The sequence below is a fragment of the Poecile atricapillus genome, chromosome Z, assembly GCF_030490865.1.
Source record: "Poecile atricapillus isolate bPoeAtr1 chromosome Z, bPoeAtr1.hap1, whole genome shotgun sequence".
Taxonomy (NCBI): Eukaryota; Metazoa; Chordata; class Aves; order Passeriformes; family Paridae; genus Poecile; species Poecile atricapillus.
The window spans coordinates 125,160,324-125,184,260 of NC_081289.1; the positions used below are offsets into that span (position 1 = coordinate 125,160,324).

General features: G+C 36.3%; 1 protein-coding gene across 2 annotated transcripts in view; it reads left to right on the forward strand.

Annotated features, from left to right (window-relative positions):
• ADAMTS6 (ADAM metallopeptidase with thrombospondin type 1 motif 6) overlaps window positions 1–11,875 on the forward strand; it is a 140,239-nt gene extending 128,364 nt beyond the window's left edge. For both annotated transcript variants that reach the window (XM_058826222.1, XM_058826223.1), the window contains exons 21-24: window positions 628–832; window positions 4,278–4,454; window positions 5,613–5,769; window positions 11,107–11,875. In XM_058826222.1, the coding sequence (XP_058682205.1) occupies window positions 628–832; window positions 4,278–4,454; window positions 5,613–5,769; window positions 11,107–11,216 (649 nt within the window). In that variant the 3' untranslated portion in view covers window positions 11,217–11,875. The remainder of the gene's footprint in view (window positions 1–627; window positions 833–4,277; window positions 4,455–5,612; window positions 5,770–11,106) is intronic.
• The last annotated feature ends 12,062 nt before the right edge of the window (window positions 11,876–23,937 follow it).

The following is a 23,937-nucleotide window of genomic DNA, read 5'->3' on the forward strand; positions in this document are numbered from 1 at the left end:
TTTAAATTTTAAAAGAGTATGTTGAGATGATAGTTGTCATGAGATGAATTCTTGTCTTACTAGTGTTTGCTTAAAAAATGAGAATATTTTACATTTCAGTACATTTCAGCCTTTTATTAAAAAGTTTACAAAAGTTTCATAATCAGATGAGAATTAACTCTCAGAAAGCCCAATTTTGGCAACAAATTATTTTATTGTAATGATACTAAAGAGGCAGACATCTTGGCTTTTGACTTGTAACTTACAGCAATTGTTCCCAAACATTTCCAGCTGCAAACCACTTTCACAGAAATTTTTTCAGGCAAGTCCAATACAAACCTACATAAATAGCTTCAGTTTTGTCATGCTCAAACACTCCTTTCTGACTGCTATACGCTAGAATGGAAACTGCTGCTCTAGAAAAATACAAGATAGTGTTATTATTGGAAGATATGATTGCAGTGAGGCATTAATTAAAATTATTTTGTAAAAAGACCCATAAATTTCTACTTTATTTCACCATGAATGTTTGTATTGTTAAAAATTACTTAGGTTTAGTGATTTAAACTATTTGCATTCTTGGTTTGTGCAATTATCAGCTCTGTTTCTGAAATGTATTGATCGAGTTGCCTAACGTTTTCTATCCAGATGGTTTATAGGAGATTGGTCAGAGTGCAGTAAGACCTGTGATGGAGGAATGCGTTCACGAACAGTTCTCTGCATCAGAAAGATTGGGCCTTCTGAGGAGGAGACCCTGGATGCTGCCAACTGTTTAACACACCGGCCGATTGAAAAAGAGCCCTGCAACAATCAGTCCTGCCCCCCACAGTGGGTTGCGCTGGACTGGTCAGAGGTAAGAAGATTTTGCCATGTTATTTTGCTGTTTCTGTCAGGGCTTGCTAAGTAAAGGATTAATAAGAAAATTTCCAAGAGGAGGTTTCACCTGTGCTTCATTGTTTTGTTTCCTGCCGCTTTAGAAATGCCTGTAATCTACAGCGTGTCACTGTCCCCTACATTAGCTCCACAGGTATCATATACTGGTTACCTAAAGTAATTTTACACTCTGTTATCATGTCCAGCCTTTCATGCAACAAGATCATGTAATCATTTCGAGCAAAGTCATTCTTACTTAAAGATTCAAACTGCTATCAACTTCTGGTTGTGATAATTAATCAGGATTGTGAAAAAGTACCATGCTTCTTTCTAGTATGAGTTTTGTTTCTGTAGCTTGGCAGACTGTTTTGACTGATGATAGGATTTTAGTATAATGAGAAAAGTGGATTCTTTTATTCTGTTCATGGTTTTCAAAAATATAATATATTAAAATCCCTATATTAAACATTTTTATATGTGTGTTTATATGAATTTCAGACAGAAACATGAAAAGGAAAACAACAGTGAGCTTAAAAAATGAAGAGTTGAATATTCCTTCCATTGAAACCAATGGCAAATCTTGCTGATTTTCTGTGGAATGCAAGTTATGAAGTTTTCTTTTCATACTCAAAACAATGCATAATACAAATAAAACAATTACAGAACTGTTTTATCTGCTTATGCACTTGTTGACAAACAATGTAATTGCACAATTTAAAAATTTTCAGTGATTATTAACAAGAAATTATGTATCTTTTTGGCCAGAGAAACAAAAACATTTTGTAAATATAGTGGTTAGATGTAGTCCTTAGGAGAATGTAAACGTGATTCTTATCAAATTAAAAACTGAGGATGTCTTTTCCATTGGAATGTAGTCATTCTTAGGTAATGCCATAAAGTTTTTCACACTTTGTGATAGTTGAGCTTTGAGAGATTTAACCTACCCACTCTAAATGACTCCTTTTATATTTTTCAGGATAATTATTAAAAAAGCAAAAAAAATATTCTAAGGATTTATTGGGAAGTGTTTTATCAGACAAACACATATAACTTGCCTTCATGACTTCCACACAAGCAGTCAGAAATTCTAGAAGCATTTAGTAATGGAAGATAATTTTTCCTCATTCGGTTTATCTGGATATTTTCTTTCTGTTTTCTTTGGAAATTTACAATCTCTTTGTTAAATTTTACTGGTGTCTTTTATTTTTAGTGATTAAGTACTATTGAAGGCAATATATTTCCGTCTTTCACTTCCATTTCTGGTATCCATTGCTTAGTAGAATTTTTGCTATAGCTCCCAAAAGGGAGAGTTGTTTTCTTCTGGTACCAGTAGCTGGAAAAAGACCTTTCTCTGATGGCATCTTCCACATGGATTAAAGATTGTGTCTTCAAGCAGTACTAGAAGGAAGATGCTCCTAAATTCAAAGTTTATTCCTCGGAGTGTTGCTTGTTTGCTAACATACTATGTAGATTATGAAACCTCACAGGCCGATTGGGATTTGACATTTTGATGCAGTCCTTTCAAAATTGTCACTTTCCTATTTGCTTTGACAGACTGATGTGATTTTTAAGCACCCAAGGAAGCACTGGGGAGGGGCACATACTTCTACTTCCTGCTTGAAAATTCATGTATTTTGCATGAAATACATGTGGGAGAAAGTACTCATAACATTCGTTGGAATTTGGACCCCAAGTGATTGGTTGTGGTCATGACATCAAAAACCTCATATATTAACTGTCATTGGGTTTTGATCTCTATTTCTCATTAGTATTATTTGTGTAGTTCTACCAGAGATGATCTCTTCCCTCCTTCGTCTAGTTTTCTATAGGCAGTGTGCTCAAGATTTGGAGTTGGAGTTCCTTCAGTGTAAGGATGTTTGAAACTGTTTATTCCATATCAAAATTCTGAATACAGAACTACTGTGGATAAAGAGGCTGTACCTTGGCAGAAAAAGATTGAATAGGGTAGAAAAAGAAAGGTTACATTTTAAGAAAATTGATTATATATCCATTTTGCATTCTGGATTATAAACTCCAAATGCAAGACTCATCTTTATGCAGCCCGGTTTAAGATTCTAAATCCAAATGGAGATAACATTTAGAATAAACCACTTCATTCTATCTAACTAGTTTAGGCACCTCCCTCTGGAGATTTTGAGGTAGGTATAGATATAAAGTTTTATATATTCATAGGGTATACCCTTACATAATACTGTGGAACTGTTTTAGAATTTCTATAAATTACTCAGAGAGACTTCAAGATTTGGCATAAAAAAAATTAAGTTTGCATCACTCAAGTAATTTTTTTTAAAATTAATCTTAGGGATGTTTCTTTTTTCCCCAGTGATACAGTGAGTTGTTTTGGATGTGTGGAAAGCCTTTGGTATGTGATCTCTTGCATATTGCTCCAGTTCCACATAATGTTGTTTCCCAAATAATGTTTTGTCTTTACAGATTAAAGGCAGTTCCAGTCTTGAACAGGTTAGCATAATCTGTATGTAAGGTCTATGCTGTCAGCAACTGATTCTGATCCAATTACTGCAGATATGCTTATGGAATAACAGTTAACATGCAATAAAGGATTCTAAAACTGTGCTTACAATATCTCATGTTAAAAAGGGACTGATTTGGGAAAAGTCTTGAGTTTTAATTTTGTTAGCACTTGTCTCTTCGTCATTCTGCAGTTGAGCTACTGTGTATGACAGTTAATGATCAGTAGCAAAAAGGAAACGGAATAGCAGTGACACCATGGTGAAGAAAGATGAGGCAAAGGAGACCTGCCTCTTTTTAAGTTGGTGTTTTATTGTCTGCTTGCTGTCAGCATAGCACAAGAGTAATAAAAGGAGGGAAAACTGTGAAATCAGATTTAAAATTTAAATAGGAAAGGAGAAGAGAGCACGCACTGTAGGAGAGGGTATCATATTTTGATATATCTGAATGATGTGGTTTCTATGAAGTCAAATACAGCATTTATCTTTCCTTTCATATATTGAGGAAAAATGTGTTCATTGTGGATAAAATGGAGTGGATAAGGACCATGCTAAGGTGATATTAAGAACAGGGAGTCTTATTTTTCATTATTGAAACACTCAATTTTGTTTCATAATAGTGTTACGTGTGGCAGACCTTTCTACTTTGCAGCAGTGTTTTTCTTAAACCTGACATAAATAGCAACATGGTAGTCTAAATATAAAAAGCAAAGGAAATCTAAAACTTAGAAAAGCTTGTACGTAATAAAACAATATTCAGTCAGCTTGTTGGTGTTTCTAAACATTTTAAAATTATTATTACTGTACTGTGATTTTAGTGGAATTGTAAGATCATAAATATATTGTTCTGCATTACAAATCACATTTCTGAGAGTTTTATTGGTGCTTTACTGATATTTTAATTATTTATTTACATAGACTTTTTTTTTTTTTCAGTGCACACCAAAGTGTGGCCCAGGATTCAAGCACCGAATTGTTCTGTGCAAAAGCAGTGATCTTTTAAAAACCTTTCCAGCTGCACAATGCCAAGATGAAAACAAGCCGCCAGCGCGCATCCGCTGTAGCTTGGGCCGATGTCCTCCTCCTCGCTGGGTTGCTGGAGACTGGGGACAGGTGAGAAAGTTCATGCAAGTCTTCATTACTATTAGTCTCCAACATTAGCATCTCTTGCACTATAGGTGTCCCTGGCAATAGATGAGAGATTGTTCCTATGGCTGAGGGAAACACAAAGATTCTCCCCTTTTGTGACAGATTGAAGTGTGATTCTTTATGATGGTTGTCTGAGAGCCACCTAGTTTCTACTGGGTGAGTTTCTACATGCACTTTAAAGAAAAAAGTATCTTTGTTAAAGAGTTTTTTGAGATAAAACAGTGTTGCAAGGTGTACTGTTTTTAAAACACACTTCCTTGAGAAACAAGATGGAAATATAAAGCCTACTGTAGTAGCAGATCTGTATATATATCTGTCTCTGAAAAAAACATACTTTGAGATCAGTATAATTTTTTACATAAGATACACTGAGTTTCTATACAGAGAGCTAAATTACTCCAGGACAGGCTGAATAATGCTGCCATTATGTGGTGCTTCTAAATATGATTTACTAAATTTCCTTCTTTCTTTATGTTTTTGCATCTCATTAGTGATCAATGGCCTGCTTTTAGAATATAAAAGGAATGATTTTTTTTCTGTTTCCTGAGAAATTTTCCTCTAATGAAAATGAAACATTTTTGTTTTATTAACCAGTGGAAAATCATCTGTGATATTACAGTCTGGTTGGCTTTTCTTCAGAGTAGTTCTTCAGAACCACTTTTATATTTAACTAATATGGTACTAAAATTGTAGCTATTTAGTTCCAGAAATATAAAACGTTTTGAAACAGCAAAGTCTATTTGTTTGAAAGATGTTTACTTTTCCCTTAAAAAAGTCCTCTAGCAGATTTGAGTTGTTGTTCTCTTTGGTTTTTTTCTTCTTTGTTCTAAAGTGTCAGCATGATATATGAAATAGAGTAAATTTTATTATTATATCTCAAATCTGAACTGTTCAGGGAGTCAATATTGCATTGCATTTTCTTTTCATTGAAAGACAAGTATTACATGTATTACAAAAACTTCTGGCATATTTTATGGCAATTGTTTTCTCTATTAATCAAATGTCTTCAGATTCCTGTCTTTAAAATTTGTGGATGTGAAGTGTTTCTGATTTCTTCAAGTTGCTTTATTTTATATTTAAATATTGGATGTAGGGTTTTAAATTGTTTTCCTCCTTCTTTAGTGTTCTGCACAGTGTGGTCTTGGGCAACAGATGAGAACAGTACAGTGCCTCTCATATACTGGACAAGCATCCAGTGAGTGTCCAGAAACCCTCAGACCTCCATCAATGCAGCAGTGTGAAAGTAAATGTGACAGCACTCCCATTTCCAACACAGAGGGTAAGTCTGCCATCTTAGTATAATTTGTTCTGAAAAGAGTAAAGTGACACAGTCAGCATTATTGCATTGGTAAAAGTCTATATGACATCGTGCCTCAGGCTTTGAATGACTTTTTAAAAAATATTTTCTGATTGGTCATTGTAGATCAATGATAAAGTCAATGAAAACCTAAATACAGATTGTTTGTTTAACAAAATACCCTTAAACATATATAGCCTAAGTCATGGACAAAATACTATTGTTTGTGTCACTGGTTTTCTATTATCTTTATTGGTTCAATGGAAACATTCATAATTTCATGTAGAGGGAGCATGATATACTTTTCATCCACTGACCTTCTACCTGCCTAATCAGTGTTAAACACAACAATGTAGCAGCAAAAACCAGTAAATTCCATGTTCATTAGAAGACTGGGACCATAGATTTCATGTTACACAGTTCACGTAAGAACAAGTCTGTTCTTACACTTTGACATGTTTTCAGCTTCTTCTAACTAACTTGTGAATTCTTTTTATTTATAACGCCTGTTCAAAATAATTATAGTTTTGGGATTTTTTTTGCATTATACAGTCCAATTTAGTCAGACTATTAACTAACTTCATCATAACATATTTTTGCTGGAGGATATATAAGATAATATTGTGACAATAAGTTTATTCACATTTATTAAATACTTTGGGTCTGAACTTGTAAATGGCCTATGCCAGACTGTAAGGAAATGCTGACTTTGAAGTAGACTTGGAGTGTTAGGCAGTAAAAAATATGTTTCCTCATTGATTATAAAATTTAGAATAGTTGCTCATGAGAGCAGTTCATTTTGTGTGGAAGGGGAAAAGCAATAAGAAATTCTCCTATCAAGAGATTACACAGCAATAGCAGTCCTTCTAAAACACTTATTCCCTAAATTTTGAGTACTTGTCTGCAATGTCACTAGCACTGTTGTTTTTAATATAACTAATCCCTGTGCAATATATAATTGTGTATTTTTTACTCAGGATCTCCTACTACACTGGACTTTAATATCATATTTTTGTGGAACAAATGCTCTGATTAAAATTTTTTTAAAGGCAAGATTTTCCTGCAGTCTACCCAGATTTGGTGGTCATTCAATGCCTGCTGTATCCATCAATGCCCATGCCATAGATTCAAAATTGTTATAAAAGTCTGGCAAATAGAGACATTTATGATGAAATGGGAGCATCTAAAATTGTCCCTGAAATACACAGATTGTTCAATGTATGATCACTGTAATTCACTATTTTTAGTAAAGTTTTAATTTTAAGTAGAGGCTTATCATCTAATGATATCATCTGAAAACATCTTCATACCAGAATTTTTCTTGGTTATTTAATTTGTCTTATTTCCGTTTAGTGCTCTCAAGAGACTTTTAAAGTGATGATTATCAATCTAGGAAACTTTCTGCCTTTTAAATCTCATAGGCTACATGATATTTTATTTCTGAGCAGAGATGTTGACTTAAGTCCAAAGTAAGAAAGGTAATAAATTACTTAAAAGTGGACATGATTCAGTCCCAGTCTCCGCTTAATTTCCCGTTGACAAGGTCATGTTGTTATTTATAGTAATTACACTAGTAATTCTTCAGTACTATCAGAAAATATGCTAGTCTCTTATAGAAGAATTACCATCAGGGGTTTTCTGTGTGTGATCTCCATACACTGGGTGGCCTGACCTCCTCTGCAGTAGAACTGTGCAGGCTGCTTATGTACAGTGAGTCAGTTGGTAATTGTGTTTTTAGGGACCCACACCTTCACTGGAAAATTTTTGAGATCCACAAATAGAAAATGTTGAAAACACTTCTACTGTATGCCAGATGGTTGTCAGTTCTTTGGCCTGCACTCTGAGAGAGCCAGGTGCAAGCCAGCTCCTTACTGACTGCCATCCAGGCACATTAGCACAGTTAAGAAGAATCAAAGGGGAAGAGATATAGCACAGTATTTTCTAAAGGATACAGCTCCCAACACATTGCCACTTAGTGTCCCATTTTTGTTTATGCCCCACTCTAGAGGTATTTATCTCAAAGTTCATTTAATAGTTTAAAATGCTTAGATCCTTTCAGTAGAATTTTGCCGTAATCTGTGAAAGACTAAGGTTACCCTATCCCAAAATTAGGCAAAAATTCTATCTTTAATGTATTTTTTTCAATACTTGTACTAGTATTTCTATTAATTTTTTACAGCTGCTCTTAAATAGTGAATATGAGAAGCACAAACAGGATTTGCAGAATAATGTGCACATTTGACACATTTTCTGCTTTAAAAAAGTCCTCTTAGATGCAAGAGGAGCTGACATCTCTTAGTTCAGTAAAGTGTCAGTAAAGTGACAGCCTTAAAACAGACAGGCTTATCTTTTTCAACGTCCTGAAGATGATGAAAAGATTTCAAGTGCTAACTATTCCTAAAGATCACAACTATTTTTGGAAAAGTAGTATTTTATGGGAGAAATTTTGTAGCTGTGATATTTTGTCATGAATATATTTGTGAGTGAGGCATGCTGTGCCTTGCGCTCACTTCTGTCACTCTGCAGGTACAGTGGAATGGGATCTGACTGTCAGTATTTGGGTTTCAAGGAAGGAGTCAGGTCTCCCAGAGAGAGAGGGTTTGTCCAGTTGGGAGTGTGTGTGTGTAGCAGAGAATACCTGCCCTCAGGCTGGGGCTTTGCCCGTGTGCCACCTGGTAGCACTGCCTCGTGCTTCATTGCGGGGCAGAAGCAACTTTGAGCAGCAGTGCACTGGTTTGCAGCAAGGTCAAGTTATCTGGGGGGGCTCTCTTCCTGCTTCAAACCCCAGCAAACCTGATTCCCTTTGTTGTCTAAATGCCTGTGCACACAGACTGTGGAGCCTGCTCAACAGTTTCTTATCAATTTAATTTTGCTACCCAAGGATAAAATCATATAGGGTTTTGAGGAAGTTTGAGCCACTCTGTGGTTGATCATGTTGGTAAAGCTTGGAAAACTTTTCTTTGGGAAGGTATGGGTTGTTTTCATAAAACAAGAGTCAAAATTTTGGGGATACAGAAATACTAAAAAAAGAGTTACATTGAATCTTGTCATATTTTATATGTGCTTCAGCTCTGGGGCTTTCAAACTTTTCATTGGTGATTTAGAATATTGTAGATGTGGTTTTGATGAGCTGCCACTGATGAAGATAATATTGCATTTTCTGCTGGAAGTGAACTGCAGGCATCATCTACCACAACACTTGAAATATATTCAGAATTACTCTGTTCTCTTAAATACATATTTGTCTGCTGAATCTAGACTGCTAAAGCCCATCTAAAAGTTTACCTGAAAAACTGCTTTGTCTATTTTTATTTCATTTCATTTTTTCTTATATTTTATATGATATACCTTCGCGATTTCTTTAGCTGGAGACACAGTGACATTTTGTGATTTTTTTAATATAAAATGATAGTTAATATCATAATATCACCTGATCTAGCCACAAAGTTCAGAAAGCCAGAGCTTATACATGTAGCTTACTGAAACTTATTAACACTTCTTACTCAAAACAAAAGGAACTCAGCTAAACCTTCTCCATGCCACAGTCCTATGAAGAATAGGCTATTTCATCAGCCACCATATCTATTTCAAAACTGATTTTTAAAACAGAAGTTGTGGGGGACTTCCAGAATATTCTCTCATTGTTGTCCAAATGGCGTCAGCTGAACAGCATCCAGGTTAACTCAAGAGAAAGAATAACTTAAGAGAAACATGAAAAAGGATCATTTAAAATCCTACTTTTAGCAAAAATGCAGTTAGTGGCTTTACTTTTGTTTTACTAAACACTGTGTGTTTGAGGGTTATTTTTGGGATTGAGTGAACTTTTTATGTCTTGTTGAGATCAAATGAACCTTTTTATTTTTCACTTCATTTATAATTCACCATCTGTCTCTTCTATATTCCCAATCTTCAGAAACATGAGGACCTGAAATATTTCTGGAGGATACTTGACCTCTTTCGTGAAGAGTTTTTGAAAGGCGGTCAAATACAGTGACCATGTGTGGGTGCTGGTAGAGAAATATATCCGTTTGAACCAGTTACCCACAATGTCTTTACTTCTGTCCCACAATTATGCTTCCATTAAGAATTAAAAATTTAGAAAAGCAGTATGTAGGTGGAGTTGAAGAAAAAAAGAATTGCAATGAAAGCACAATGTCTGTGTTAATGAAATGAAAGTTTAAATAATTTCCTAGCCACTCCTTGCTTAACTAAAAGCATGCATATTGCCATTATCAGAAATACTGGTCAGACCTGAAAGTTCAGCCTCCTTAATGCTTTCCTAGATTCAAATGCTAAAAATTCTCATCTGCACTCAATTTGCTACTGCAAATGCACTATGCTTGCAAGCATTAATCCACTATCTGTAACACCCTGTTCCAGAGCAAGAATAATGTACTAGGAGATTGTATGGAGACTGAAGAGCTGTAGAGCCTGAGCGTATCACTGAATTCTCAGATGTAGCTCTTTCTCCAGCTGTATCAGGATAAGAACTAAGCAGGAACCAAACTATTCCGTTCCCCATTTCCACCTTCTTTCTACAGGTGCAAAAAACAAGCCAGAGGAGAACTACAGCATATTCCAGCTCCTGTAATGTATCCACAAAGTCACTTTATATGCAGCCTGTGTGGGATGCAAAAGAAACCTTCCTCCATGGAGCTGAGCTCTGTTCTCCCTTCCTGGGAAAATCACCTGCCAGCATAACAGGGCAGCTGAGGCAGTAAGCCCAGCACATAGGCAAAACACAACTTTGAAAAGAAACTTTTATGTGTATTACAGGCACAAAAATGGCTTTCCTTCTAGCATAAAATAAACTGTAAATGTGTGGAACCAAGCCTAAAGTGTAATCCACTGTTCACTTTGGTCACTGAACTCGCCGTGTTGGTACCATTATTCAAAACACTTGTGTAGTTTTCTCCATCCCTGTTAGCTGCAGTGCTCATTCTGTTTTAAGGATTCTCACAAGTGTGAATCATGGTAATGATAACTTCTCATGAATGAATAAAGTAACTCCTGAGAAGGAAGTTAAAAGTAACGTAAAGAAAAAGACTCACATTTTCTAACTTCATGAAGTGATCAGTTATCCCAATAAATGATAATGCTTACAAGGCAAAGACTGTGCACTTCTAAATGTCTGAAAGCCCTGCAAACATTTTTATGGCTTTTTGAATTTGTAATATTGTACGTATTAGACTGTACTAGAAAGAGTAGTTGCAAAGAAAGCAAGGTAGATGGATAGAGAAGCATGTTACACATCAAATTTTCTTTGTACTTTAATTTATATTTCTGATTTGTTTTCTCTTTAATATTCTTAATTATTAGAGTGCAAAGATGTGAACAAAGTGGCATATTGCCCGCTGGTGCTGAAGTTCAAGTTCTGCAGTCGAGCATACTTCAGACAGATGTGCTGCAAGACCTGTCAAGGACACTGACCCACAGGAAGCAGAAGAATGTGCCTTGTTATTACCATTGTGGAAGAGTGTCCATCGAAGAGAGCCACACAGCGGAATGAGATTGATGTCCTTGCAAATGCATTACCCTGTGGAAAACATAACCACTGGTCAGCCCCAGCTGACAGGATTTCAATATTATTTTAACTTCTGTGAAGTGGGATTTATTAATCCAAAGTGCTGGACACAGTATGAGGGGATCCCAAATTTGAAAGATTCACACAACACATATAGAATAGCTTACTGTGGAACATTTATGTTCTTTTGACTAAATCCAATAGTCTGTTTACATCCTTGCACCATTAAAATAATTTTTATTATGGACTTAGCAATGACACTGAATCCATTTCTATTTAAAACTGTTTAAAATGTAGTTCTTATGAGTTGGTCTACTATGGAAGTAAAGAAGAATCAGAGAAAATGTTAAGTCATAGCTTAAAAACCTTAACTATTTTATCTCTTGACACAGCACCACAATTTAAATTATAAAATGAGCTTGGAAATGTTATTTAAGGAGCAGAATTTTTTTAGAAAAAAAAGTATTTTTCCGTCATTCCACCTATTTCCCTTTGGAGTAATCCATATTTCCTGAACACTGCTGTGAGCCATATATAAAGCTATACTAAATAGAACAACCATGAGGGACTTTGTTTTAAGAGGTGCAACAGTTTTTGCAGTGGTGCATGAAATACAAGTGTGCTATGAAACAAAATGAAATCTTCATTGCAGGTTTATAGCCATCTTACCATTGTACAAGTGAGACAGATTTCCACTGAAAGGAACATATTTCAGTATCATGGGGGAGGCAGACTCCAGAAGTGGTGAAGACTGGATTGCCAGTTCCTTTGCTACTACCATGAAGGTTGTTTAGGACTTACACTTTGACTCCAGCTCACTTTTGTTTACAACACTAGCCACAAAGATGGTTTGTGGGCTTCTAGATTTGGTTTACGTGTTAGCTTTGATTCTCTAAAACTGAGGAATTTGAATGCAAAAGGTAAGCCTACTGTGTAATAGCAACAATCCTTTGCAAAGCTGAAAGTTAAAATGGATTCCAGATGTTCCCTCCTTTGATACCATAGCAAAGGTATTGTTTATGAGAAGGAATATGTGGATGTTCTGTTCAGGAGTCTGCATCTGAGTGGCAAGGATTGCAACCAAAGAATAAGTGACTCATGGGGGTATCTAGGTTCTGTTCAAATGAGAAGGCAAAAGTGTGCTCAGGCCAAGAGACCTGTTGGACCATCAGAAATAAGGCACACAGGAAAAGGGGTGGCTGTAGTGAATTCCTTCACCTAAATGGCCAGGTGCTTATTTAAAGGTGGACCATATTTAAAGCAAGGGGCAACTTTCATCATAAGACTGGAACAAAATCATGCCTCTAAATTAAAAGCTAGATGCCTTAACTCTTCACTGCCATGCTCCACTTATTCATATTACCCTATTTTTATTATTCACCAAATACTTTGCATTTTTAAAAGTGAAACCAAACTTCTTAGGCAAGTCACAATCAGGAATATAACATTAAAAATTTAATTGTCATGCTCCTGTTCCCCTTCACTTTTCAGTAACAGACTCAACAAGGAGATGAGGAAACTAGATATTTCTTTATAATAATATATTGTACTTGAACATTTGCATTTTACAACAGGTACTTCATGAATGTGATTGTGTGTCCAACTATGACTCCTTTGTTGCAAAGCAGTTAAAATTATGTGAACAATAATGTGTTGCAAATTCTAACTCAAATAGCACTTTTTTAAAAAAGGTAATCTTTTCAGTGAAAAATAATTTCAAAATATGAGATTGAAGTGTACCAATGTATTTTACCAATAACAAACCAAATATGTTGCACACTACTTATTAATGTGAATTAACATGGAAGAATAGATAATATTAAGAGGACTCATACTATGAAATCCCCCCAACATATTGACAATCTGTCAAGGGGTTTTGTGTAGCCCCATGTCTGTATTCACAACCATCAAATTCCTGTCATCTGCTACCTCTTGCCAGTATTTCCACTTCTGTACGCTTGTGACCAGTGGAATTAATTTTCAGTTGGCTTGCATGTATTCACATATGCTTGTTATCTGTTGCTCTCATCACCATGTAAACAACTCCTGTTAAAGCTGACACCAGTAGATAAAAGCATCCCAATTTTTGGGCGTTGCACATAGAGATTAAGGGCAATATGTAGTCCTTGTCTGTTAAGTGAATTGACTTCCTATATCCTTTTGACAGAACACCTTGGTGCTAATATGCCCTGGTTAGATCAGAAGTATGATGAAAGGGTAAGGGGTTGTTACAACATTCCCTAAGTAAGAGGCCTCTTTGTATCAAGGTCCAGTTTTCTCCAGGGCATTTTGTTTATCAGCTAATGTGTCATTTCAGCTAATGAGAAAGGGTTTTCTTTGTATTGAAAAGAAACCTTTTTTTTTTTTTTTACCTCACTTAGGACATGAAAATTGTAAGGAATGTTTCCAAAGACACATTTTGCTCTTTTACTGGTGCTAGAACACCGGGGATTCTCATGTTTACTCTGCAATATAACAGCACTGAGGTTGGAATTTAAAGAACTGCCTGGAGCAATGTTGAATTGTATTGTTAAAGGGAACAAAACACAGAATGTATATGGATTTACAAACTAAGCAACACTACACACTAAGACTGAAATATGAAACCTAATTCGAAGAAAAATAACTGGTTTCAAGGCACAGTTCATTGCTGCTGCTACACTGTAGCCATCTATATAATCTAAGCTAAATAGTGTTATATTCCTAAATAGTGACAAAAGGAGTCTTTGTGCAGGCTATAAATATGACAGACCTAGAATCAAATAGTACAATACAAGATGCAGAAACCTGGTGCCAGTACTTCCGCTGAGCAATACTATCAGCTGATAAATATCAAAACAGAAATAAAGATCTAAGATTAATCCTTCAAGGTGTATACATCCAAAATAGTCCATTTCATTAGGAACTTTATAAAGGAGTGAATGTCACATAGATATCCTTAATAATACAGACTGAAATTACCTTTGTATTATTGTGATTAGTTGCTTATTATTTTATACTCAGTATTAATGTGGTACACTGTTACTTTATTATTATTATTTTTGCTTTTGTAAATTATATTCTAATTTATTGTCATGTTTCTTAACACTTGTTCTACATGCATTCTCCTGCTTGTAATAAAAACAAGATATTGTAACACTTGATGCAGTGAAATTCCACACCAGGCACAGATTTGTTTTTAACATAGATAATTTAGTAAAATAAAAGTGCAGCTTTTAAGATTGATACCCATGGTACAGTTGTCTCTTCCCTGACTTACTAGAATTCTGTATGCTTAATGTTTGCTTCATCCAATGCATCAAAATATATATAAGGTGCCTTCTTTGAAGTAACATCTATGTTTATGCTAGAATCCTGTCCTGGGCAGCAGCAATATTTGTCATATATAAGCAATTAAGGAAATAACAAGAAGGAAAAATCGAGAATATGGTCATGTACATGATTAAGTAATATTTTAGCCTAAGCAGTAATGTAGATCAAGAATGAAATTTATGGCAGCAAAAATATTCTGTACTTCTTGGAATTATTTCATTAACAGCCAGTCAATAATAACAATAAAATGTCCTTCTTGCATTGAGCTTTTAAGGTATTATCTGAACTTTATCTGAAGCCATGGTGTTTTCAAATGTAAAGAAAATAATTTCAGTAGACTTGATGCTTGGGTAACTGTTGCCAAGAGGTGCTTCCCTTCTTACCTGGCACAGTATAAATAACTTGTTATGGAAATCTCTGACCAAGTCCTATGAAATATTTATTATTTCTGAATTAAAATCCAGTTTCTGATTTAATGAACTTAAACACTCTAGTCTTATGAACAAGATATTAAAGCAAGTACAGAGAACCTTAAATATATTGATGAGGTATGTATTAATTTTAGTTATTCTTTGTTATTCTGTTTAAAAATAAGGATTCAAAAACCAATTGCTTGTTTTAAAAATACAGGTATTTCTATCTGTGCTTGATCACAAAAATTTACTGCCCTTCAGATCAGAAGTTAGAGTATTCTTACTAAATAGCACAGTTAGTCTGCCATTGTAAAGCTGTTGACTTTCCTCCCATACATTCACACTGTAAGTTTTAATCTGATAGATTTCCCATTATTGTTCATTTTTTAGTGTTGTTTTCCCACTGGAGTGGTTGTGTTTTGTATTGCAATGACAGACTGAGAACACTGAAACAGATGTGTTTCTCCCTCCTTTTCTCATGCTACCTTAAACCTGACATAACCCATCATGCCTGTAGAATTCCTGAACCAAAAAAATTCACTCCAGTCTTTTTAAAATGCATTTTGTTTCACCAGAATTTCATTCTGGAGCCAATCCTACTGTTATAATTCTCTATTACACTTTCTCAGTTTATTTATTGAGGAAATGAACACCACTTTTAGCTGAGATATTGTCTTTTCCTTTCCCCAACTTCCCTTTCTATACCCCAAAACTGTTCCTTCTTGAGTATACTCACTGTTCTGTCTGAAGCTCTCTGATGTACAATAAGTATTTTTACATAACCTCTGTAGAATTCTGAACAGGCTTTGGTTATTCTCCTGACTTCTTTATTACCTTTTTATTGTTACTCGGAACTAAGGACTCCTCTGGATCCTCTTCTGTGGAGGTTTACTGCAATGGGCTTGGATGAGTCCTGTGAGCCTTGTCTGGAGGCACTCAGTCATCAATCCGAGAGTCTTGTAGAAGGCCATTACTAAGCTGAGGCTGTCATTCCGCAAGAAGTGACATTCTATCTGGCTCTTTTCCCTTCACCACAAACAACAATTAGGTGGAAGGGATGGATGACTGCTTCTGTGTGGTCCTTCCAATCTTTGTTCTAGACAGAATGGTGTAAGAGCATTTCCATGCAGTAATCAGGATGAAATACCAAACAGATTTATAAGGGCTCAGTCAGCCACAGAACAAGGTTCATTACAGAACTAGTGAATAGGTCATTTCCCAAGTGTATTTGGCCCCACTAAAGTGGAAGCTCATGTCCAGTTTAGGAAAATGAGCCACTCAAAATGTGAGGTGGTGTACATTTAGGGATACTGCATCCCTTAAACTGGCATACCACCTAAGTACCACATGTAATTCATTTTCTTCTGTCTCTGCACGGGACTGACATTTTCATTGAACTGGACAGGCAACAGGATACAGTTTATGTTCAGAGGTCATGTAGCTGCCAGTCAGAAAATTATTGAAGTCTGTCCTGGAAAGGACATATGTATTTCTGCATTAAGGATTGGAAGATTAAATTTCTACAAACAGGAAGGTCTTTTCAGAGAAGATCTATCAAGATCAGTAAATAAATAATCTCACTTCTTTAGTAATCCTGTTTGAAATAAATTTATCAGATCACAGCTTGAGATAGAAAAGGAAGTGTTTTGGAAGCTAGAAGTGAAGACTCAGCCAGTGAGTGGTCCAGGCTTCAGTTGCTATGACCACACAGAGAGATCAGATCTGGCCTGGCTGATAAGGAATAAACCATGGATTTTGGAAATTGGATTTCTTCATCTGCATTAAGACAAGTATATTTGTTTATTCTTCTCCCCAACCCCACCTTGACATCAAAGTCTACAAATGTGCATACTCTTGCAGTGTTTATAACACAACAAAATCGTCACTTATATTGTTTGAAAAACCCATCTTGCAGTATGATTTATCTTTTGTAATGGAGATCAGTCTTGCAATCTACCTCCCCTTAGAAGCAATGCTGAGTAACTCTTCATCTCCAAATTAACTGTGAGGTAACAGTTCCGGACATGTGGGAATATCTTCCAGTTATATCTCTATGAAAAGACCCAGACCCACTCTAGGGATTTCAGAAGACAAACTTCAGTTGAGAATACATTTAAAGTTATTATTGTCACATTTGTTCTGAGGTCAACTATGTTTTATTAAGCAAATAAATTTACAGGAGTGCAGTGTGCTTAGTCGGGTGACTGCCTTCTAACATCTTTGAACACTGACCAGAAACAGGGGCAGGACCTTGTGCATGAATGACAATGTGTGGTTGAAAAGTTTATAGTCCATTTCCAGGAGACTCTCTTTCATTTCTCAGACTCTACTCAGAATCCACACACTAGTACAGAAAATCTTTTCTCTCCATCATCTCCTCCCCCCTGGTGGCTGTTTCTCCTCTTTCTCACTGCTTAAACACATCTGTGCATCTCATATTTGGTGTACAGTGCTGCTGTCTTTGATCAGATACTTTAATGTGAATGTTGAGATTTTTCACATCTGTAATTTAACACAGTTATTTGTTAAAAATGCTCATTTTCGGCTGGTTTTGTGAATTATTTATTGAAATGTAAAAACAAATATAAAATCCAAATAAGAATTTCAAGAAATTACTGCAGTAATTAGAGGCCCCCTCAAGGTACATTTTTCCTATTATGAAAAATACTGAGTTAGGAGCAAATACAAACAGAAGGAACCAAGTCTCTCTTTTGGTCTCAGATTCTCTTTCACAGCCTTTGTATTGAAATGCACTATCAAAACAAGACCTTCTGCAGCAAAAAGGAATGCCAAACATCTCATTTGGCCTTTCAGGCCCAAAGTTTCCTTAGAAGTTTATTTACCTAAGATAAGGTTACATTGTTGAAACTGTCCTGTCAATTAGCAATAACATTTGACTTCAGATGTATTATTCTTCAAAAGCATTTTGAATATCCATATCAAGGATAGGGCTTATAACTGATTTTCTAGAAAGGAGGGAAGGTATGATGTCTATAATTACACATACCAATTAACTATATCTTGCTCAGAGTTCTTGTGAAATGAAGTACAGAACAGCCTATTTAATTAAAAGAGGAAAAGAAATTAAACTGCATTTTATACTAGATTCAAAAACAAAATGCATGGGATTAATATTCCATTTTGATTTTCAGTGAGGTTTAAGAAGCTGTCTCAGCACTGGTTGTTCACTGCACTGTAAAATGTTTATAAAGCTGAAGACAAATGACCCGAATTCTATTTCCATGGAGGGTTTGGGGTTTTTTAACTCTGTTATCCCAATCCATCTAGGAAAGGTCTCAAGCACTAAGACAAACACCTTTCTGTAAAGGATCCCCCTCAGATTTGCAAATTTGCTATGCTGTTTTTTTCCTACTTTTTGCAGTTGTGATGATCACAAATTTTAATGAAAGACTAAGAATGGTGGATTTGAGGCCTTGGTCTCATGGCTGTGGATGTGTCTGTGATCTGTGGATGTGTGGATGATTGTTCCCTTTATCCTCTAGCTGGAAAACTGCCATGTGGCCTTTCTTCTGCCAGTATGAGCAAAATAGGTTTCTGGCATCACAGGCTTGCTGCCTGCTCATCTGCAGTGTGGGCAGATGCTCATGAAAGACTCAATGGGTTAATGTGGCATCAGGTATCACAGGTACTTCGGACCAGCGCTGCATAAAATTGGTTCCTGTGGCATGTGGCCTTTCTGTCACCTGGCTTTCATGCTGGGGACAGGGTTCCAGAGCATCTTTCAGATTTGGCCAGCAGCCACCTCTTGGTCTACAGCAGCAAGTGTCCCTTAGCCCTTTGTTTGGGCTCAGCTGTGGCTTGTAGCTGCTCAGAGCTGCAGCCAGGATGGGTGCTGGAATGCTGCAATGTGCAATTCTGCCACAGCAGCTGGCAAGCCCTGGTAAATCATGCTGGTGTGGAGAGCTGATGAGCTCTGAGCTGTGGTGGATCTTCTCTGTGAGCAGCTGGCAACCAAGGGCAGGCTGAGAGCTCGGCATGGTTCATCTTCCCTTCAGGGACCCATGAGTCTGGGGTGCACTGCTTGGGCCAGGCTGAGGAGCAGCCTCTGCCCAGCCCCTGGCACACCACAGCTGCCTCCTCAGCTGGAGGGGTGGAGGGGCTGCCACAGTGAGCAGCCATGACAGCTCCAAAGGGACAAGGCTCTCCATGACAACAGGATGGCTTGAGCTGAGGTGAAGGCCAGTGATAGTGGTTTTGGGGAAGTTGTGCTAGGGCTGCTGGTCTGGGAAAGCTGTGGAAGGGCCAGGGAGTAGGAAGAAAGAGTGGGACCATGAGATGGAGCTGATGAGGAGCTGAGGAAATCTCAGTGAGGGGATCCTGGGGCAAGTGTTGGGAAAATAGGCCAATACCACAGGTAAAAGAGGAGGTACCCCTATAGAGGAAAGGACATGGCTCCTGTGGTTAGATGAAGTGCAAGAAACTTGCAGAAACACCTTGAGCTCAGAGACATCTCTTGGAGAAGCTCAGTCTTCAAGGTAGAGAATGGAGAGCCCTTGCAGAGCCTGCAGAGACAGGGAGGCCCTTGGTCAGTTTAATCCCTTTGGTGAACACGTGAAATGTTATATATATAATTAACCAAAGAAGCTATGAGTCTCTCAGTGAGTTGCAGCAGTAAGCAGAACTCTATACCACTTTGGATAACCTGTTTTAATAGGCCATGCTGTATTTAGCAGATGAGTGAACTGCAAATGATCACAAAAAGTAGCAGTTGCAAAAATCATGTCTGTAAATTTGCCTGCCACAGACAGCTGAATTCTTGAATGCCAGATGCTCACTGGATCCTAAGTAATTCTGCTGAGCTGATGAACAAATGCTTACAGGGAATGTTGACTCTCAGCTGGTAATCAAGGTAGTGAAAGGCTGCCAAGAGGTATGTTGCTCATTAAGAGTATGACACTTAGAGCCTTCAAAACAATAAACCGTGACTCTCCTTTAAAAATAAAAGAGAGAAGTAATGTGTTTTGGTAACTTCGGTCTGAAATTTTGATCATCCTTCTGTGGCTTAGAGAAACTTGATTAAAATAGCAGTGACCATGCATAGAGTGTCCAGAGTTGTGCAATGGAATCTTGTTACATGTAAAGTCTCAGCTTGATTTTGTGTGTGTTTTCCTTATTATACCATGTATGTCATTCAACAATATATGTTTATCTTTGTTTTGATTAAGTTCATGCTGGTTTTGGAGGTATGGCCCATTCTTACCTGGACATAATGTACAGAAATTTGGAAAGGGGTGGACAGATTAATGACCAGCCCTACTGCACAGAAATCTTGACCCAGGATTTAGAAAAAAAATCATGCAACTGTCTGTGAGAAATAAACCACCAAACCAAAATCAAACTTCTGAGTTACCATTCTCTTATTAGCCTTTTTTAAAGTCTTATGGTTTGCTTGTTTCATATTTTCCTGCTCTGTATAATGAGGAAAGCCAGAAAATCACTTTTTAAGGGGAAGAAGAAAGGTTGGAAACACAACGGCTAGAGTTATACAACTGAACAGTCTTTCAGGAGAAAACCTAAATATTTTAGCACATTATAATATTACAAGGGCTAACAGGATAATACCCCATTCTGATTAAGCACTAAATTCTCATTACACTTTTAAGGAAATGATAAGTATCTTTCTCAGTGAAGGCAACTTTTGTAAAAATTTAAGCTTTCTTTCCCATTTTATAAAAATAATGACCTGACTTAGCAAAATGCTGCTGCCTTCTGGGTCATTCCAAGGAATTGTCTTCCAGCTGGAAACTCTTGAAGTTCAGGGTTGACTGCTCATGTTCTTTGTGATTTACTAGGAAAGAGAAGGATGCAATGCCAGCTCTATACTGGCAGTAAACCATCAGTATCAATCTAGCATCCTCCTATCTTACTTAATTAACTTCTTTCAGGAAGCCCAGTGAACCTGAGCTTGTGATCTCCTGAAGGACTCCTCAGAAAGTATACATGCACTATTGTCTTCATGTCAAAACTACAATAGTCTTGCTGTGCCAGAGAAGGTGAATCTGGCCCAAAGTCAAAATATTGATAATTCTTAGCCAGGTTTGAGTGGAAATACACAAAAACAGTGCCTTTGGCTTCCATTTGGGCTGACTTTTTAAAAACTATTTTTAATATTTTTTTTAAATTTAAAATTTTTTTTAAACTTCTTAATTTTTTTTTCCCCCTAATGCTTTCTGGAATGAAAGATAGAAAAAGTGGGTAACTTTGTCTTGGTTATACAGTACCAAAAGATAGTAGATCATAATGTAATAATTTTCATCAAGGTCTCATTCTTAATCAAGGCTTCTGTTAATTACATCATCAAAATTTTCCCAGTTGAGACTGTAGATACATCTGCTATAAATACCTGCAGAGCAGCTTAAGGCCAACATAGCAATGTTTCAAATCAATTTTTAGGCTGAAAAATGTACCTTTTATTAAAAGGTTGAGAAAAAGTGGATTCCTGTGCATCAGTAAATGTAATGAGTAAAGTATGTAGAACTAATTACAGTAGACCATTTATTACAAAGTAACTGTTAAATATCCTGACAAAGAAAGAAATAAATCCCACAGACACAATTTAAAATAATTTCTAGTAAATAAGCATGGAAAAAAAACCTTCAGACTGAAACATCTTTTGCTGTTTAGAAGCAGATAATCCATTCTTAGTCCAGGGCACAAATTTGATTTACAGTGCATTTCAAAATATTTATCTTCTTTTTAGGTTTTCCATCACTGCCTAAGCCAATAGCCTGCTGTGTTTGAAAATGTCTGGGCAGTAATTGTAATTGTTTTTAAAGCTATTTTGGAAAATAGTGAGCTTTGTTGCATTTTGTAGATTTTAGGAATGCAATTATCAACATTGTATATATAATCCAAGTGACCTGCTGGCTTTAGAAGCTCAGACCCATAGAAAAAAAAAATTAACAACAGCAAAATGTTTGTTTAATTTTTGTTCTGTAGTTGGTCAGTGCTAGGTGAATTATGTTATAGCCAGTTTGGCAATAAATGATTAAATAACAATTCCATATAAGTACATAACAGTGTTAAAGTAAACACACAAGGAAAAGAATGATTTTTCTGGGTGGATAATCTGACCCATTTTCATATGTCAGTATTTGATGAAGTACTGTGCTGATATGATGGTATCTGGGTACTCCTGTGATTCATCCAAAATCGTTAACAAACAGTTAGGTCTGAACACTCAACACAAAGTAATACATCTTAGAAACTGATACATAAATGTGTTACATAAAGAGCTAAGTTTTCTTCAGTGTTGTTCATTATAAACTGACAGAGATCTTTCCCAAACTATTTTGTTGCCTTTTCCTTCTGTTTAAGAAGAAACCTTCATGAGGTTTCAGACTGAATATACTTTTCTGATAGGCATCTGTTGAAGAAGTGCTAGGGTGAAGAATATGTTGGAATTTCAGTTCCAGTTTTTAAAAAAAGAAGCACAAAGAGCATTTCTGACTTAGAAATAAAATTACAAGTCAGTGTCTAAAAGCTGTTAGCAGTCTACTTAAAAAATATATATCTGCACCAGAAGAACATTCTTTGGAGAAACATCTTTGAAATAAAATCTTTCACCATGACCTGCTACACCACTGCATAGCTAACATGCAGTTGCAGTTTATTGACAGCAAAATATTAAAACCAGTTAGGTTCTCATTTCAGTTAAACCTCACTCTGTTCTTTATTGTACCTTGACACATTTAACAGAAATCAGTTAATGCTTCAGAAAGTTCACTAACTTTCCCAAGATCATGTATAAATGACCATATCCAAGCATGAAGTTATTTATTCACTGATACCTGCCTAAGCTATGCTATGTTATACATAACCTCTGGGAACTTCCAGCCGTATTGTATGCTGCCTTGTCACAGGTAAATTTTTCTGTTAAAATTTTAGTAAAATTTTTTGGAAAGCAACTTGGGAATGATTTTATGACAAAGTTACCTATAGTTTCTTTTTTGTAAACTGGCCATTAGCAGTCATATTTAAGCCTTAAAAGCTGTGTTTCATCCCATTGGTACAAGGAACCAAGTGACAAATTATATACATTGCATGTTTCTACATTTCTTTAAAAATACTCTTCAGATTAGTTTCAAGTTTCCTGTTGCTTACCAACAGTGTCACAAAGTGCTTTTACACTGCTTTCTGGTTAGCATAAAATAAATATATGTTTTTAAAAATACTTGTCAACAGAACCACTCATCTCAGAATCAGCTAATTTTAAATGCTCATTTATATACCCTGGGCTTTATGCTACCTGATGTTTCTCAAGGTCAAATCAACAAGTTTAGACTAGATCACGAACTTGAGCACTGTTCCCATATCTGGACAGGGTATTTTTCCTATCTGTTGGCATGTTCACCTCTGGATCCTACCTTCTCCCTAAGAAAAAACAAATCTCAACCCAGATGAAGCTTTAAGATGTCTCTGTAAATACTGAGCTCATCTTTCTGTTCTGTGTAACCCACAGCAGATCCTCTTTTACATTTATGAAGAACTTGCTCTAGGCAAGCTGTAGTTCTTACTCTTGTGCCATGTTCATTATGAATAGAAGCCAGCAGAGACAGACACAGGGCAGTGATATCACAGAAAAGAGGGAATGCACTTGCTAAACTGATGCAGGGATGAAATTGACTGGAAGAGCTTTCTAACAAAACTGCTGTTCCTGTTAAATGGAGCTCTGAGGTATGAATTCTGTGTGGCTAAGCCAAAAGGGATATGGGAAGAGATCTGATAATATGTGTGAGCTGCAGTCCCATGTTTACTTAATTTCCAAGCTCTTCAGATGTATTCCAATAGTCTCTCTGATGTGTTACTACCTTGTCTGGGTCTGTCATTGCAGCTGTTTAAAAGGTCATATACAGATAAGACTGTATACAAACAGAATCA